The sequence below is a fragment of the Nannospalax galili genome, unplaced genomic scaffold (genome assembly GCF_000622305.1).
Source record: "Nannospalax galili isolate Female #2095 unplaced genomic scaffold, S.galili_v1.0 scaffold1488, whole genome shotgun sequence".
Lineage (NCBI taxonomy): Eukaryota > Metazoa > Chordata > Mammalia > Rodentia > Spalacidae > Nannospalax > Nannospalax galili.
Window position 1 is genome coordinate 1,395,680 of NW_008358859.1, and position 19,579 is coordinate 1,415,258.

General features: G+C 45.2%; 1 protein-coding gene across 1 annotated transcript in view; it reads left to right on the plus strand.

The window, feature by feature from the left end:
- Camta1 (calmodulin binding transcription activator 1) overlaps positions 1-19,579 on the plus strand; it is a 912,046-nt gene that overhangs the window by 21,935 nt on the left and 870,532 nt on the right. The window contains exon 3 of the mRNA XM_017795412.2: positions 1,770-1,888. Coding sequence (XP_017650901.1) covers positions 1,770-1,888 — 119 coding nt within the window. The remainder of the gene's footprint in view (positions 1-1,769; positions 1,889-19,579) is intronic.

Genomic DNA, 19,579 nt, shown 5'->3' on the forward strand with positions numbered 1-19,579 from the left:
GAAGTGCAGGAGCCCGCATGAGCACATAAAACCACAAAGGTTTTATAGCGTGTAATTAATAAAAACTTTCTATTAACTTTCTTTTAGTTGGTTTCCTTTCAGTTTTTCAGCCAGATTTTTAAGAAATTTAATCTTATTTGGTATTAAATTAAAAATTTGGATTTCTTAAAAGCAGTTTCATGAAAGTTTTCAAGTTTTTATCCTGCTATAGAAATATATGACTGTGTGATAATTCAATTGGTTATGTAGTTCATGGACCAAAAAGATTTAGCATGCTAAAACTCTCTTACGTTCCTCCTTATAAAATGTTCTATATGATGCGATAAATTTTTTCAGACTATTTTTATGCCCAATATTTTTCTCTTAGGATTTTTTTCCCTCTGAGAAGTGCAGACGTGTTAAGCAGTTGAGAAATGTTTGTGGGAGTGTTTTGTGACCTTAGAAAACGTTTTTTATTCTTTTACTTATATGCATTCCCCCCTAAAAAGACTAATTAAATAAAAACATAGTAAATAACTGGAAAACACGCTGTGTCTCACTTTCTGTGTTGTGAGGCTTGCACACCTCTGCCAGGTTGTGACTTGTTACTGAAGTACAGGAAATTTTACAGGAATTTGTACTTGAAGGAGAATCAAGTAATTTCTAATTCTTTAATGATGTGGGAAAACTGAAAATATTAAGTAACTTACCCAAGGTCACACAGTTAAGAGAGCAGCAGAACTGGGCCACAGCCGTGGACTCTGGGCTCTGAGTTCAGTCTTGTTACTATGTCTTAGTAATATTAGGGGAAGCTAGGGAAGCTGTAACCAGACCAGCTACAGCCCCGGTATGTTGGTGTGCTGTCCTTAGTACTGAGGCATTGCGTGCTTCAGGTGCAGGCTGGCTGAGCCGACTCTTCAGCCGACTGGGATTTCATTTAGCATAAAAAAATCGGAGTGGGTAATTTGAAACTTTGACCTAAATTTGCCACAACTGGCAAGGAATTTTGAGCCAGGAAAAGGGACTGTACTACAGGAGTGGAAAAATAAACGATATGTAAATAAATGACGAATATTATGCAAAGAAATGATCTAGAAAAGCATCAGGTAGTCTGATTATCAGGTAGTCAGACTTACTGTCTAGCCCCAAGTAGTTAATTTTCCTCTGACTCATTTAGAAAGAGCTACATTTTGATGAAATGCATTAATTCTGCAGATGTATACATGTAAATCAAGTCAATTAAAGGGACAGTTTTTTTTTTAAGGTTCAGTCTAGAAAGGCTACTTCTGTATTATGTGGTAGTTAACTGCAGGTTAAAATTCCTTGCAAGATTGTGATTTGCTCTAGAAAGGATAAATCATTTATATTCTAGGGGACAGAGTAATATCTAGTTTATGAATAAAAGTCACATAATTCTTATGTAAAAATCCTTGAAACTTTATCAAGTGGTTAATAAAAGATTTCTGGGTTTTGTGAGGCTTAATCATTCTGTAATTTTGATGTGCTTCTGGGAAGGAAAGGGCCTTTAAGCGTAGTGCTCTCTCTGCCTGTGGGCAGCCGGGGTATTCCCTGCCCCTGGCTTGTGATGGAGTGAGGCTCAGTCCTGTTTGAGAGCCTCCTGGCCAGATTCCTGCTGCCCCCACATCTGACAAGTATGCAGAGCTGCAGAGAGGAACAGAAAGCCTCTGATGCTCCCACAGCCACTAAGCTGGTGTTTCTGACCTTGTCAGTGTGCTTAAAAGGAGGCTTTTCTCTTGCTTTCTCTGAACTTACTGTCTTCTTCTTTCTAGATGATCATGGAAACAGCAATAGTGGTCATGTAAAAATCTTTTTACCGAAAAAGCTGCTTGAATGTCTGCCGAAATGTTCAAGTTTACCCAAAGAGAGGCACCGTTGGAACACTAATGAGGTAGATAAATTTCAATTTTCAAGGGTATAATTATTTTAAGGATGAATTTTTTAGGTTGTTTTTCATAGTACCACTTTATATTAGCTTTAAATTCAATCAATATATTGATCAAAGAAGTTGTCACTGAAAAGAGTATGTAATCTGTACTTGACACAAACCAGCTTGTGTCTTGACCTCTCTGATGTTCTTGGCTTATGTTGGAGGTGGTGAACTGCATGCTGGCTCAACTAAAGAAGCATGCATTTTTATGCCTGTGTTTCTTGCCCTTTGGCATCTTGTGCTTGGTGTTTAATTCTCCTTACATCTCAGCTAAACATCAGGTCCGTGTTGTCATGAATGAATGGCTGTAGAGTCCTAGTGCTTCACAGAAAATACTGTTTTGAAAAGTCAGTGTAGAGCTGGGGACAGGCTTGTATTTCCTTTTCAAAGAGGAGAGTTTGTTTTGAGTAACGACTTCACCCTAATAATGGGAATTTTTTTTAGGAATGCAGACTGGATGGGAGTCACATACCTGCTACCCAGGTGAAAAGGAGATTGATGGAGTAGAAAGAGGAAAGTAGGGTTATCTTAAGTCTGTGGTTTCCTTTTTTGGTATATTTTAATCTGGGGATCTGAACATTAGCAGAGCATTGCTTTGCCATCTAAATTTTTAGTTTGAAATCTGGATACTTAAGCTGGGGAAGGCGCCATTGAGTATGGTCGTAGGAATTGGGTGTGTGTTCATCTCAGTCAATGTGAGGTAAAATCCGACTGCAGTGGTGGTGAGGGTTGGGTGTTTGTCCATCAGTTTGCAAGCTGTTTTCCTCTATTCGAATGACTGGGGCACCCGGCTGCTGCCAAGTTGGTGTAAGTCCATTTGTGTTGCTGGCTCAACATTTGTTTCTAGGTTAGATTAAAATGCAGCTGCCTGCTCCCGATTGGCACTTTGTTCCATTAGGACATGAGAAGAAAAAATGCTGTCTGTGGAAGCCTTCATCTTGAAAGAATCTTTTGTGCCAACTTCTCAACCCAGAGTGCTTTTGTTATGAGTGTGGGAGGTTATGTGGATGAAAGTTTCTCTGCTCCGCACAAGTTGAAGGTCTAAATTCTCAGTAGAACCTTAAGCTTTGTTCTTTGTTTCAATTAATTTTAGATCTCTTTTAAAGTTTATGGATTTTCGTTTTTTTTGCACAAATATTTGCCCCATAGGGAGAACACTTTACTATAACCATTAGCTAGCATAGAAGCCCATGATTTTAGCCAGTGTGCTTTACTTACTAATGATTTCATACATTCTAGGCTTGGAAAAACAAAAAACAAAAAACATGACTTGTTTTTTATCTCAACATTTGCGGTTGAGAAAACCCAGTGTTCCTGTGTGTGGGCATTGCTAGAGGGTGAGCAGGGTTCTGAGACCCCGTCCCTCAGATGCTGCTGGTTACTGAGCCCTTGTTTCCTTTATAGAATTGTTTCTTAGTCTTGTAACACTGTCAGAAGGACAGTGTTTCCTTCTAGAGGGAGCGAGGTGAGAAAGTGTAGGTAGAAAAGAGTTAAATAATTGATAGTGTTTTTTAAAAAAATATTATTTTGATTTTATGTGTATGAGTGTATTGCCTGCATGTATGTAAGTGTGCCTCTGTCTTGCAGTGCCTAAGGAGTCCAGAAGAGAGCATTAGATCCCCTGGAACTGGAATTACACATGGTTATTTGCCACCATGTGGGTGCTGGGAACTGAACCTGGGTCCTCTGCAAGAGGAGTCAGTGCTCTTAACCACTGAGCCATCTCTCCAGCCCCTTAAGATAGATTTGTGATAGAACTTGTTTCTGAGCTTAATTTCTTAAAATTAATTGTGTGTGTGTGTCTGTGTGTGTGTGGTGTGTATGTGTATGTGTGTTTGTCAGTTTGTCTGTGCCACTGTGGATGTGGAAGCCAGAGGTCAACCTCAGATGTGAGTCTTTTTTTTTTTTTGGTCTTTTTTGAGACAGGGTCTCCCTGTAGCTGGCCTGGAACTTGCTATGTAGACCAGGCTGGCCTCGAACTCAGAGAGATCCACCTGCCTCTGCCTCCTAGGTGCTGGGATTAAAGGTATGCATCCCCACGCTTGGCAGATGTGAGGCTTTAGTCAACCTCCACTATGATTTTTGGTCACCAGGTCTTTTCCTGGTGTGGGGCTTTCCATGTAGGCTGGGCTGACTGGCCAGTGAGCCCCAGGACCCACTGTCTCTACTTCCCCAGCACTGGGTTGCAAGTGCCCACCACCAAGCCTCACTCTTTGTTTTTATTAATTTTTTTTACATTTATTTATGTGTGTGTGTGTGTGTGTGTGAGAGAGAGAGAGAGAGAGAGAGAGAGAGAGAGAGAGAGAGAGAGAGGAAAGTGTGTGTGCATGTGTGTGTGTATGCGCACATGCCATGGTGCCCATATGGAGGTTAGAGGACAACTTTTGGGAATAGGTTTTCTCCCTCCCCCATGTGGATTTTCTCCCTCAATTCAGGTCAACAGGTTTGGTAGCAGGCATTAGGCTGGCCGAATCCTTGCTTTTTTTTTTTTTTTTAATAAAAACATGGGTTCTGGAGATCAAACTCAAATTCTTTACTGATTGAGCCACTTGAGCTTAATTTCTTGAGTTGCTTATTCATTCCTAGGAATAGAACTTTTTTTTCTTTTCTGCAGTTTAGCTAGGGCTTGTACATAAGCAAACGCTATGCCAATGAATTGTATTTTCAGCCCTTGTAGGAACTTGAATTCTGTTATTTGTTATCTAAGCTTTTAATCCAAGACCTCATAACTACACCACACTAGTGTACTCAGCAAACCCCTTCTCTAAGGTAGTTTGGAGTTAGAAAGTGAGTGAACAGAGGATTAGTTAGTTCTGTTGGCTCATACCCCGGTGTTTGGAGAAGCTGAATGTTACTGACAGAGACTGAGGAGATGATGAGTGGTCTTTCGGTCTAGTTAACTTTTTCTAACCCTTGGAATACATAGAATCTCTTCTCCTTACTGAATATTATTTGCAATAGCAAAACAGATCAAGCATTAGGTCTAAAATTAAGTCTACTTTAGAGTGTGCATTCTTGGCTGCAAACACTGTTCTTAGTTCTGAAGACCAGCCAGGAGATGATGGTGTAGGTGATGGTGGTGATGATGATGATGAAGACGAATGCACCAGTGACTGCAAGCCGAGGTGTCTGGAAGCCATTGTAGGCCAGGCACAAACACTCACTCAGTCCTTGAATTAACCTGTGAGGTAGGTTATTGGTTATCTTCATGTTATGGATAGGAAACCTGATGTGTGTGGAGATATTAAGTCGTCTTGGAGTCAGGCAGCTGGAATGTGAGTGGCTGGGTAGTGCAGCCTCTGCAGTGTTGGGCTAACCCTCTGTCCTGGTCTGTTGTCAGGAACTGTTAACTGTTGTGATTATTTGTCCTCTTCTGCCCTCCCTTCTTTCCTTCTTCCTCTTCCTCCTCCTCCCTCCTCTTCCCTCCTCCTTCCTCCTCCTCCTCCCACCTTCCTGCTGCTTCCTCCTGCTTGCCTCCCCCCTCTTTTGAGACAGGGTCTCATGTATCCCAGGCTGGTCTTGATCTCTCTGTGTATCAGAGAAAAGATCTTGAAGGTGATCCTTCTCCCTCCACACCCCAAGTACAGGGATTACAGGCGATTGCTAATGGAAGATGGATTATCTTCCAAAATCTAGAGCTATTCAGTGACTTGTAATCTTTTCATTTTATAGACTTGACTTTTTTATTCATTGCCATTTTCAAATATTATGTATAAACAGTATTTTTGCATGGTGATTTTCTTTTTGAGGAGCATTCATTTCTTAGGGAAATGCTTTTGCCGTTTGTGTGTATATGGTGTGCATGCATGTGTATAACTTTGTGTGTATGCACATCATGTGTGGGTGCATGTCTGGAGGCCAGAGGTCATTGTTCTCTTCCGTAGTTGCCTTCCACATTACTCTTGAGATAATTTCTCACTTGAGATAATCTCTCACTGAACCTGGAGCTCCCAAAAGACCAGCAAGTCCAGAGATCATTCTGTCTCTGCCTCCTGGTGTTAGGATTACGGGGTGTGGGGTGTCTCTCTGTGTGTGTGTGTGTGTGTGTGTGTGTGTGTGTGTGTGTGCCAGCTCTTTATGTGGGTGTTGAAGGTCTCAGATTATGTGTCAAACACTGTATAGACCAAGCCATGTTCCTAGTCCCCTCCCCTCCCCTTCCCCCCCGAATTTCCTCCCTTCTTTCTTTTGGGGGTTTTGAGACAGGTTTTCATTATGTAGACCAGGCTGGCCTTAAACTCACCGAGATCCATCTGCCTCCTGAGTGCTGGGATTAAAGGCATATACCACCACGTCCAGTCAGTCCTCTCTTTAAATTTTTTAAAACAGTATTTTATTATTTTTATACTATATGTGTGTGTGTACTGCCTGTATGTAGGTGGGTGCACCCGTGTCATGCAGTGCTTTCGGAGGTCAAAAGAGGCCATTGAATCCCTTGGAACTGGAGTTATGGATGGGTCGTAGCCTCCATGTGGATTCTAGGAACTGAACTCTGATCCTCTGGAAGAACAGCCTTAACTACTGATACATCTCCAGCTCCCAGTTCCCTCTTTTTTTTTTCTTCCTGAGACAGGGTCTCTCTGTAGCCCCAAGCTGTCCAGGATTCACTATGTAGATCAGGCTGGCCTTGAACTCACAGAGATTGGCCTGCCTCTGCCTTCCAAGTGCTGGGATTAAAGGTGTGCACCACCACGCCCAGCCAGTTCCCTCTTTTTAAAATAAAAAATTAATTTTTTTTATTTGTGTATGGACATGTGCTATGGCATGCATGTAGAGGTCAAAGGGCAATTTAGTGGAAGTCGGTTCTCTGTGTTTACCATGTAGGTCCTGAGGCTCAAACTCAGGTTGTCAAGTGCCTTTACTCTCTTAGCCATCTCACCACTCTGCCCACCATCCCCGCTGCTCCAGTATGTCTGGCCTGGAACTTGCTGTGTAGCCCTGATTACTCTCAAATGTGTGTCAGTCCTTCTGCCTTAGCACTTGAGTGCTGCAGTGATTTTGCTTCTTAGGAGTGAGTAATGCAGTCTTTGGACAGTAAAGAAAATATTTGAAAAGTAGCAATTTTGTCCTATGTGTAACTTGAGGGCCAGGCCTGGGTTTTACTCCCAGGAGACAGGGTAGCATGTAAGCACAGGACATTCAGCTAATTTTTTTTTTTTTTTTGGGTCTTTTTGAGACAGGGTCTCCCTGTAGCCCCAGCTGTCCTGGAACTCACTATGTAGACCAGGCTGGCCTGCCTCTGCCTCCCGAGTGCTGGGATTAAAGGCGTGCGCCACCACGCCTGGCTCATTTTTTTTTTTTACTTACTTTTGAGAGATAAGGTTTGACTTCGTACTCAGGCCAAGTTTGAACTTTAGAGTGCTCTTGTCTCAGCTCTCGAGTGCTAGGGTTATAGGTGTGCACCACTGTCCAGCTAAGCGTGTTCTTTAATGGAACCCAGTCTTATGGCAGCTGGTATTTTATCAGTTGAACTATTGTAAGGTTTTTGCATTTTGAGTTAATATTGTTAAGGCCCAGAGCCAGAAATAATTGTGCTAACGCAAATTTCTGATGGCGCAAAATGACCACACTTATTAATACTCTGTATGCTGTTTGTGCTGGATGCTTTAGTGTCAACTTGACACACCTGGGTGGAGGGAGCCTCAGTTGGGGAATTGCCTCTATTGGACTGTCCTGTGGCCATGTCTAAGGGGTATCTTCTTGATGAGTGATGTGGGCGGGCCTAGCCCACTGTGGGTGATGCCACCCCTGGGCAGGTGGGCCCGTGTAGCATAAGAAAGCAGGCTGAGCAGGGGCAGGAGAGCAAGCCAGTAAGCAGCGTTCCTCCATGGCCTGTGCTCCAGCTCCTGCCTCCAGGTTCCTGCCCTGAGTTCCTCCCTTGGGCTCCTGGATGAACTGTGACCCAGGATATGTAAGTTAAATAAACCCTTTCCTCCCCAAGTTGGTAGTGGTCAGAGTATTTTGTCACAGCAATGAAGAAACAAACCAGAACACTGGTATTGTTTTATTTAGTCATCAAGTAGCTATCTGACTTAAATGTAATGCTGTGTGCCCAAGTCCCCACTCTGGAAGTTCTGGCGACCTTCTTCAGAGACAGACTGCATAGCAGAACCAGCCTGTCCTGGTGAGATGCAGCAGTTTCCTGTGCTGCTGTTTCCGGACTTCACTGCTCTCTGACTTTTCTTCTAGCCAAAGCTTTCCTAGAGTAAGCAAATGAAGTAAAATTCCACTTTGTTGGGTATGAGTCTTTAAATGGCATCACATGTTCTTAGTTTATAGCAGCGTCAAGATTTGCTGTTAAAAATGCATTTTTAGTGCTTAAAAACATTCTGCTATAGAGGCAATTAGCTATGATACATTCTAAGCCACCCATAAGAGCCTGAAGAAAAAATCCTGAGTACACTTACAATAATAATTTTTATAGGGGAAGAACTTGCCGTTTTTGAACTTTCTGTATTTATATTAGAATAATGGACCTTAAAACTGGGGGAGTATTAATTATGCTTCATTTTTTATTTTTTATTTATTTAGGTCTGAGATAGAGTCTCCCTGTAGCCTTAGCTGGCCTGGCACTCACTATGTAGACCACGCTGACCTTGATCTCACAGAGATCCTCCTGTCTCTGCCCCCCGAATCTCTGTGGGGATCAAAGGCGTGCATCTCCATGGCCGGCTCATTTTTATTTTTATTATTTTGGTCTTTTTTAGACAGGGTTTCCCTGTAGCCCCAGCTGTCCTGGGACTCACTATGTAGACCAGACTGGCCTTGAACTCACAGAGATCCACCTGCCTCTGCCTCCTGAGTGCTGGGACTAAAGGCATGTGCCACCATGCCTGGCTCATTTTTATTTTTTAAACAAGCCACTTTATCCCTTTAAAAATTTTAGAACCACTTTTTGTGTGTAGGAATATATTCTTGAGTACTTTTTGTATTTTTAATTTTTTCTTTGCATAACTTTGAAAAGTCTTGGGTTTAGGTCTACAGTTCTCAGTATGTTCTATATCTGTGAAAATTGAAGCCACATGTTTTGGGAGATCAGATAGGACTCTAAGCTTCCTACATAAGAGCTAAATTGAAAAACCACAGTACTCTAATCGGAAAGGCCGAGGAATCAGTTTTGGTGACCTGGGAAGTTAACCTGGGAGCAAGGCTTGATTGTGGCTAGCTTTTGACAGATAGTGGTAGGTTCTGAGCCCAGGCCAGGCTGTTGTGGCTTGATCACAAACATGAAAATGCAGATGTGAACAGCAGAAGCAGAGCCACGTGGCCAGAGTAACAGCGTACAGAGTCAAGTTGCATATTAGATGCGATAGTTCTGTAACAACTGGATTAAATGCAATTATTCTCAGTACTGTGAAGTGAGCAGCCTGTGTTACCTGTGAGGCTCCCATCTGCAGATGCAATGGGTGGGATGCATGGAAATGCTAGGCAGGGAGTCCTTTCCCACTGGTGAGGGCAGGCAGGGAAGACAACGTGGGGCTGCATTGACTTTGAGGACCAGCAAGAGAAGCGGATCTCACCTGCAGAGAGCAGTGCCTACAGAAGTTGAGTGGATGCTAAGGGAGATAGTTTTTAAACAAAGGCGATTCTGTGATCTCTCCATGTAGATCTTGGCTGTCTGTTACAGGAGACTTCAGTATGTGGCGCCTGCTGAACATCTGGCCCATAGTCATTGCTCAGAAAGTGGTCCTATCGAATGAATGGAATATAAAACCATAGAAACCTGTACATTGCTTAGGTCCTGGAGTTCTTACAACTATCTTAGACACACACATTGTACACATTCGAAACAACGAAACCAATAAAATCTATATCAACAGCATTGGCGGTAGATGACGCTTTGTCAAAACTAAACCATCTCTTGGGACATGAACGTTATATGGGCTACCCTAGGTTCTTTAGAACTTAGCATGTGGTTCTGACCTGGACCCTGCGGTCCTACTTTCTTTCCCCATTGGGATACTGATTTTTTTTTTTTACAGCAAGCATGTCTGTAAATCTGTTGGGCCCTGGTACAAATACATCATTTTGTCTTAAAAATTTACTTCTAGTTTTTTTTTCATTAGCCTAAGAACAATTTAGATGACTCTTCGGGTTCCACAGCAAGTATAATCACAAACCACACACTTGAACAACTTGAATTTGGTGTTCCTTTTTCAGATGATAAAGATCTTAGACATTTTTTTTACAACCCCATAGACCCACAGTAATCATTCCAAAGAGCCTGAATTGAGAGAATCACTGTTTCCCTGGAAGGGATGCAGAGTGGCAGGAAAGCCAGGTCTGGTCTTGGCTCTGCCCCTCATTGGGTAGGTGTCGTGTAAGATGCTGGCCTCCTCCAGGCAGAAGTGATGGTGTTCAGTGACCTTTGAAGATTTGTCTTGAAAGGTTATTCGTAGCTTTCCAAATTTGGAGTATAGGACCATTTAGGGAAGCCTGAGTATATAGTTTGGCATTTTTAGCTTTTACTTTTAATCAAACTTTGTGAATGCACAGTTTAGTGATATTTGGTATATCCACAAACTTTTGATGACCACCACTTCCTAATTGCAGAACATTGCATCACCCCCATATCCTTGGGACTTGGTGGGGTCAGCACTCGTAGGAGTGGGCAGGCCACATCTTTTCCCGGGCCTTGGGTTCTTCTGTGTGGCCCCCAGGTTTCTATGCCTGTTTAGCAGTGGCGTTGAAGTTTGACCGTAACTTACGGGGCTGTTTCCTGAAATTACTTAAAAAAAAGTTAGGTACTAATCTAGTTTGGGCCTACGCCTTTAAAAATTGCTTGGAGAAAGTGTAAGTTTGTTTAGGTGTGGTTAAAAACGCTGGTGAAGTGGGATAAAATACTCTACCCTTTCAGTAGTGGAGGGGACTCTGATGGTGGTGATTCCCACCGAAGAGAAGCCCAGCCCTGTGGGCAGGTAGGCTGAGGTGGAAAGGGAAGGCTGCCTCGGGACGTTGGCCTTCATTGGCCTTCGTTAGCCAAGTGGGCTCGAGGCTAGAGCTGGTCTGACTCACTTGAAACTGCCAGGCTGTTTGGAGCATCGGTGACACCTGATTGCATTTCTAGCCTGTATTCAGGTGAAGCCTCCCTGGATGAAGACGCTCAACCTAGAAGTGTGTTGTAATCAGTGAGACTCTACCAGAGTCTCAGGTTTGCTGTCATATCGCTCAGGTGTATTTTGGGGAACAGTGGGGCCCTCTAGACCTTTTCTCATTTTAGTTAGTACCTAAATGGCATGGATGCATTTTTTTAAACTTGTCTCAAATGTCTTAGTATATAGGAAGCTCTTGGTAAAGAGCGCTAGGGTGGGGCCTGTGGGGGCGGAGCCAGTGGGGCCAGTCTGCTGTTGGGTGTCTTTGGAGTGGTAACAGGAAGAATAGTACTCTTCTCTGTTTTTCCGGAGGCAGCAGAACTTTGAAACCAAATGTCATAACCTGCCTTCTGCCCATCTCCCTGACTGCCAACTTGCCTGATGTTTCTGACACTAAATTCTGTTGTTTTGGTGATTACAAAGTCCTGCTGAGATTTAAAAAAGAAGTTTGAAAAACTCAAGTTTTCTAGTGCTGACGCTTTTAGAAAGTTAGAAAAACAAATGAAAGTCAGCAACACAAACACAAAAATAGTCCCTGCTAGCTCTTGAGAAACCACAGGGGTAACTAGGGTGAATCCCTTTGCTTTGCACAAGGCCCCGGGTTTGATTATCCCCAGCACCACATAAATGGTGTGGTGGTGGGCGCCTTTAATGCCAGCTCTTGGGAGGTAGAGGCAGAAGAATCAGAGGTTCAAGGTCGTCCTCAGCTACATTGATAGTTTGAGGCCAGCCTGGTGTGCATGAGACTTTTATCTCCAGAAAAAGAGGAGGAAGAGGAGGAGGAGGAGGAGGGGGAGTGAGAGGAGGAGGGGGAGGAGGAAGAGAATGAGGAGGAGGAAGAGAATGAGGAGGAGGAGGGGGAGTGAGAGGAGGAGGAAGAGGAGGAGGGAGAGGAGGAAGAGGAGGTACGGGAGAAGGAGGGGGAGGAGGAAGAGAATGAGGAGGAGGAAGAGGAGGAGGGGGAGGAAGAGGAGGTAGGGGAGAAGGAGGGGGAGGAGGAGGAAGAGAAGAAGGGGGTAGGAGAACAACACAAAACCCAAACAGAACCCCACAGGTGGGCTGTTGTGAATCAGAGTGGGATGTGAGAGGAAGGATGTCTCTAAGGAAACTCATTGTGGTTGCACCTTCATAGTTAGGTGGCATCTGTGGGTCCCACCATGGGTGTGGACTTGAAATAAATGCAAACTGTGAGGAACCTGCAGTTTCTGGGTGTGGTGGCGCACGCCTTGATCTTAGTGTTGGAGGCAGAGACAGGTAATCCTGAGCCCTAGCCAGCCTAGTCTACACAGGGATTCCCAGGCCTGCCAGGGCTGTATAGTGAGACCCTGTCTCAAATAAAACAAAAACAACTTGCAGTTATATTTGAGGAGAAAGGAGGAAACTGGGAGACCTTCAGTCCCGAAGAGCAGGACAGGGTTAAGTAGGATGGGCATGTGCAGTCCTCCAGGTGAGGCATCTGTGGCAGAACGAGGGTAGAGTTCCGTGTCCAACTTCATTTAGCTCCACCCTTGCTTTACTGTAATTCCAGAGTTCACTCAGACGAGAGAAGCACTTCATGTGCGGGAGTCGAGAAAGCAGAACTGCATTCGCAGGCAAAGAGTCACCGTCAGTGCCAGGAAGAGAGGCAGGAGGACGGGGCAGAGGACCAGGGATGCCTGAGAAGGTTGCACTGAGCTGGCCTGGAGGAGGCAGTGGTGTATAGAGGAGGTGGTGGTGTGGTAGAGGAGCCTGCGCGGTAGCACTTTAGAGAAGGAGAAAGTCAGGAGGCCAAGAACAAGGATGGAGGGTCCTTCCCCTTCAGAGCTCTGAGCTCCTGCCCTGAAGCCGCCCGGAGGGAGGCCTGTTCTGTTGTCAGAAGGTTTTATTTTTTCATTTTAACTGAAAAAATTAAAAATATTTATTTTATGTATATGAGTGTATCACCTACGTATGTAAGTGCACCCATGTTGTACAATGTCTGTGGAGTTTAGAAGAAGGGCATTAGATCTGGAACTGGAGTCATGGATCATTGTTAGCGACCATATGGGTACTGAGAATCGAAACCTAAGTCCTCTGCAAGAGCAGTCAGTGCTCTTAACCGCTGAGCCATCTCTCTAGCGCCATCAGATGGGTTTTTAAAAAAAATACTTTATTTTATATGTGTGAGTGTATTGCCTGCATGGATGTAAGTGCACTCATGTTGTGTCTACAACCGGTCAGAAGAGGGTGAGGGATCCCCTGGAACTGGAGTTAGGATGGTTGTTAACCGTCATGTGTGTGCTGGGAACTGAACCTGGGTCCTCTTCAAGAGCAGTTAAGTACTTTTAACTTCAAGTGCTCTTAACTGCTGAGACATTTCTCCACAGATGGGGCTCTTATTCAGAAAGGCTGCATGAGATTTTTTGAGAACAAATAGAAAAACAAAAACCTTTTAAATATGTTTACCTTTTTCAAAGTTAAGAAAAAGTTGAAGGGACAGGAAAATGCCTCCTGCTTCCCATTTCTGAGGAAGAATACATTAAAGTAACTTGAAACGAAGCAGGATGATTTGTAAGACTGAGGACCAAGTGTGATCACCTCCCGTTTCCTGACATGTTGAGTTGTGTGGTGACAGATCCCCTTTTCCAGGTGTCAGAAGACACTTGTTAATGTGAATGTTACAATTTTATTTTTGTACTGTTGAATAAAATTTAGCCTTCTTAACTTTGATTATTTAAGAATTCTTTTAAATAATTATTATTAACCAATTTTTTTATATTGAAACATTTTCCAGTAAGTTTTTAATAATCCTTTCTTCAAGCAATTCAGAGAACCTGCTGTTGGTGATTATGTGTTTTTAGTTCATAAATGAGAACAGGGAGACTTAAGTGTTTTGGAATTAGCATCTGCCATTATCTAACGTACTGTAGAGCTTTGTCTCTTCCTGTGGGCTCTGCTTCTGCTAGACTGGAAATTTTAGATGGATAAGGGCCTTTGCTATGCTCATAAATGATACTGATCACCTCAAGAGCATCTTTGAATGAGTGAATGAGGAAGCCGTTGACATGAGTAGCTATAAGTTGACCTGAATAAACAGCCTGATGCTGTAAAGTCGCCCGTAACAACCCTCAAATCCATAGGAGCAGCTCCTGAAGAACTTGATGTGAGGAGAGGAGCCAGCGTGTGATCCCTGTGTACAAGCAGATCCCTTGGAGGGTCTGAGGATGATATTGGCATGCTCACCTGGACCTTAGGCCCTCTCAGTCACGTAAGGCGCTTGAAGGAGAGAGCGAGGCTGAGAAGCCAGGAGCTGCTTAGAGAGGCCAGGTGGAAACAGGGACCTCAAAAAGGGGCTTTCAGCACCCACAATCCTACCACCAGAAGTTTCTCCTCAGACTTTTCTGAGTTACATAGGAAACCAAAATAGATTTGCTGCACATGTGTTTCTGTGACTTGGTTTTTCTCCTGGTGTGTTAGGCCTTTCTTGACAGTGATCCACAGTGTAGTGTTTACTGACTGCATGTTGATGCTGTTTTATGCCACTACCCTCAGTAGTGTCTGAGGGTCTGCTGTTTACCAGGCACTGATTGGAGATGCTGAAGACACCAGACTGACAAGCCTCTGTTCTCGTGGGCCTCACAAACAGTGCGAGTAGACAGGAAGGTAGGAGTTTCAGAGAGTGCAGAGAACAAAGAACAGGACACCGAGGTGTGAGCCCTGTGGGAGGCTCTCTTCCCAGAAGGTCTTGAGGAAGTGTCCTGTGAGCTGAGATCCAAATGAGGAAAGGTGGCCAGCTGCCTGAGGTCTGGGGAAGGTTGGCAGAGGGATTGGCCTGAGCACAGGCCCGGACAGGGATATGTTTGTTTTGAAGAAGGGTGAGAAAGATACGACTGGTTGGCACAGAGTGAGCTCCTGGGAGGTGACCTCGGTGAGGTGGGCAGGGCGGACCTCTGGTACCATCTCTAGGTAATGGGCAGCCATTGGAGCAGGAGCTTTGGAAGTGGACTCTGTGACAGGACTCGATTCTCACTGTCTTGGCCACTCTGTTGCTTTGGCAGAGAGATCAGTTAGGCATAGTTGGAGTTGTTGGAAGTCTTGGTAAGAGACGATGGTGGTGGCGAGAGGGAGAGAAGTAGATATATTTTGGCGGTGGAGCTGGGAAAGTCAAGCACGAGCCCTGGTTGTGACCTGGGCTTGGTGCTGGGGCATTGAGGAAGACTTTTGGGGAGGAGGAGATGGGGCGGTGGGGACTCAAGTAGACAGCACAGTGGCGATGCCCAGTGGGCAGCTGGCTAGGTGTCTCGGGTAGAGGCGCTCTCTAGAGACAAAGATGAACAGTGCAAAGCTGTCGGTGTGTAGATGGTATGTAAAGCTGTAGACTAGGTGAGGCCTTCTGGGGTGTGAAAGGGAGATGGCAAATGGGGCACAGGAGAGCCAGCGCTGGAGGCAGGGAAGGAAGGGTGAGGTGGAAGCTAAAACAAGGTGTCAAGGCAGGCCGCAATGAATTGTCACAGACTTACTCTCTTAGGGTTCATAGGCCAGGTATTGGCATAGATCCTACTGGACCAGAATCAGATCAGGGAAGGGCCGCGCTCCTTTCACAGGGCTCCATTGTCTGGTCCATTCCAAAAAGTTACTCACATTCTTGGCCTATTGCTCTTTTCTCCATATCCCCCTCCCTGGGCTGGGGATCAAACCTAGAGCCTCGTGTGCCTACCTCGTGGTAGGCAAGGGCTCTGCCATGGAGCTCCACACAGCTTAACCTTTCTCACTCCCAAAGCCGGCCACCCAGAGCCACGCTGGTTTGCCTCTGTTACATCTCTGTCTCCGTGTCTCACCTCTCTTCATCTGTTCTTCTTCTTCCTTTCAGTGCTGGGCATGTGCACTGGCCACCAGCTACTTCCTGGCTTAACTGCACTGGGCCCGTGTGAATAATCTAGGGAAAAATCTGTCTGTTGTAAGTTAGCTTATTTGCAACCTAAATTTTATCTGCTGCTCAGTTAGTTTTGCCATTTAGCATACTTTCTGGATCTGGGGATCAGATGTGGCAGTTTGGGAGGCGGTGTTTGAGGTGGTGTTCTGTGGTGCAGGCCATAGTCAAAGGTTCGAGGAAGTTGAGGAAAATGAGGATGTAAGGTCAGATCTGGTTACCTGGAGGCTCATCGTGGCCTTGGTCATCGATCTCAGGGGAGTGTTAGTGCGGGGATCAGGTTGGAGTGAAGTGGTGGCGAAGCATGGAGGCTGTGGAGCTGTGGATGGTGGTGATGCTGTGGAGGAAAGGCATAGGTTAGCTCTGAGAGGCTGAGATGGGAGACCTAGTGTGGAGCCCTGGAGGCCCTCTGAGGAAGGCGCCCTGAGGATCGTGTCTGTTGGGATAGCCTGGCTGGGTGCTGACCTAGAGAGAAACCGTGTGCGGTTGGTTGAGCCAGAGCCATGAAGAGAAGGAACTCAAAGCACGTGTGGCCTCCTGCGCGTGTCTGTAGACAGGTCCTGGATGGAAGCCAGTGCAGGAAGCCAGCCCCATTTCGGACACTTCTGTCACTCCATGTTTGGCAGACCCAGGCCCTGTAGTCAGAGCCGCGTCCTCTGAGGGAGGCTGGAGCAGCTGCGGTCTGGTTGCAGCTCGCATGGTGGTGGACTGTGCAGGGTTCCGGCCCTTGGCTTGTCCCTCGCTCAGTTTTCCTTGTTGTTTTGTGACATTGATTCATGTTTATTATTGCTGGTTGGACCCTAGGCTTGGGAACAACAGCAGTGAAGCAAATGGGTTTGTACTTAGGGCTCGTGTTCTAGATGGAGCCTTCCATAGCGGTAGGTTCCTCCAAGGCCGCCATCTCCCGGGAGACACGGCGTTGAATTTGTGCCTTTCTCGGCACATGGCAGTCTATTCTGCTTGTGACTTGACCCGGTTACCTCATTATTAGCCTTCTGCAGTGTCTCCTGCAGCTGACAGTTGTCCTCCCTTTACCCAGTTACCCAGCACACCTCACTTCACAGGCCAGTTGCTTGCTGACCCTCTAACCTTTGTCTCCTCTCCTCCCTGTTTGGTGATGAATTTCTTCTGCAGTGGGGTCTTCAGCTTCTTCTGGGATATGGTCTCTGTGCAGCCTCCTCTTTTGCTGGGGCAGTTTGTTCCTTTTCTGTGCGAATCGTCTCAGTGGGAGAGTCAAGTGTGGGTTCATCCAGCTCCGAGCTCTGTAAGCCTGGTGGACATTCTGCATGCTCACCTGGATGCTTGATATCCAGGGTGTCTGTGTAGACCCTTGAGTTCAGCATTGCTCTCTGCAGTTTTAAGCCTGTGCAGTAAAAGTGTGCTTTTTGGGCACCACCTACGTCCTGTCCCACAGCCTGGCCTGGGCACACCTAGTGATTGTGCAACACTCTGGAATGCCCTTCTTTAGATATTTGGTGGCTTTTCACACATACCTGTGATGGTCTGGTCAGTTTCACAGGTGCTTGTAGAGTGAACATGGAGGTGAGCCTGTGGATCTGTGATTTGTGTGGCTTTTACAGGTCACCTTAGGAAGAAGTCTCTTTTCGTTACCCATCTTCTTACTCAGCTTCAGTTCCAGAGTCACCTCAAAAAACGTGGCTGGGTTTCCTTGAGAACTCAATCAGTTCTTTCCAAGGGGACCACCAACTTAATCACCTCCCAGTAGACCATGCTTTTGAAAGCTTATACCTTCCAACATTTCCACACTGAGGTCCCGGCTGCCTGCTGGGAGTCCTTGTTTTTATCTGTCTAAGATGGTGCAGCCCAGGCCCTCTTCAAACACCCTCCTCTCTCTGTCCAGGGTATCTTCATGCCTGGACATTTTTGCAACCAAGTGGTAAGAGTTTGTGATTTCTTCTTAGACTCATGCCTTAAACCATTCAGGGTTCCAGAGGATATCAACTGTATTGAAATACTATTATCAAACTGTAAGACACGGATTTTTGATGTTGCATATGTAAATGTGGATATGAGCACTGTAAACTACATTGACTGTACAGGACATTCCATCTAAGCCACACCCATCCACATCTGTCCACCCTTGCTTCTTAAATGTTCTTACATGTCAGCATTTGTGGTGGGTTTGCAGCTCCCTGATGTCTGGAGATGACTGGTCCTTCATACCATGACGTCGGTGGCTGGGCCAACAGAACCTCTGATTTAAGTTACCAGCACTGCCTGAGTCACTGATGTTTGCTGCCTATACGTACAACTTACTGGAATCGTTGGTCATAGCTGGAAGTCTGTGGAGTGAGGGCAGCCTGCTGTCACCTGCATCATGGACCTCTGTCCTCAACATCCAGTACTTTCCTTCTTCCCTGTCATCTCCACTGTTCACCTGGACTCTAGAGCCTGCTCTAGACCCCCCTCCATTTCATTCCTAACACAGCAGCCGGAGATGTTTTTAGAAGACATTTTCAGTACAGATTTTAAGCATGAGGGTTAGAAGACAAACGATTAGAAAGAAAGTTAGGGCACCCAAGAGCACAGCTGTGGGCTTCTCTGAGAGAGAGCTGCCAGAAAACATTAATTTAATTTTCTTTTTCAAGACAGGGTCTCACTGTGTATCCTTGCCTGGCCTGGAACCTCCTGTGTAGACCAGGCTGGCCTCAAACTCACAGGGATCCGCCTGCCTCTGCCTCCCAAGTGCTGGGATTAAAGGTTTGTACCACTATGTCTGATGTTTTTTATTTTTAAAAACTATATGTATGTGTATATCTGTGTGGGGTGTGTGGGTGTGTGTATACAGTGTCTGAGGAGTCCAGAGGTGTTGAATCCCCTGGAGCTGTATATTGTGAGCCCTGTGGGTGCTAGAAACTGGACTCTAGTCCTCTGCAAGAGCAGTGTGTGCTAACTGCTGAGCCATCTCTCTAGCCCCCTTCCCTGCTCCCAGCTCTTTTAAAAACAGTAAATGTGAATCAGTGTTAGTCTCCTCTTTTCACTCTGTAGTTTATTTTCACTGTATTTTGGATATGAATTCAAACATCCTCATGTGACAAATCCCTGTTTAGCCTGGCTCCTTTGACCTCTGTAGAGCCTCACACACGTCCTTCCCTCCTGTGTCTGCTGGCCTCCGTCCAGCATGCTCCTCTTCTGGGTCATCACAGAGGTGAAGATCTGGCTGTTTTTAAAGAGAAAATTTGAGCCATGTGTCATGGTTTATATCTGTAACATTAGCACTTGAGAGAATGAGGCAGGAGGATTGTCAAGAGTTTCAGACTAGCCTGGACTAGAGTGAGACCCTGTCTCAAAAAAAGAAAAACCCCCCAAAACATAGAAATCAAACAAACTTCATCACAAACAAAGACTTTAAATAATTTTGAGTGATTTTTCAAGTAAAATCTTACGGAGAACTGATAAAACTAGAGATGTTTTGGTTAAAGTGAGAAGGATTCTCACTTACCTCTAATGGCAACTCCCAAAGTGATCCCTTATTATCTTGTGTTGACAGAAGCAAAGTTCTCAAAACTAGCTGAGAAAACTGGTAACCAAACCAGTAGATGTGAGTGTAGACCATCTGTTTCCTCTCTGAAGCGTGAGGAGGTGGCGTCCTAAAAGAGCCATTGGGACAAAGCACAGCAGAGCATATCAGAGTGTGTGCCGTGTGCTACTCCA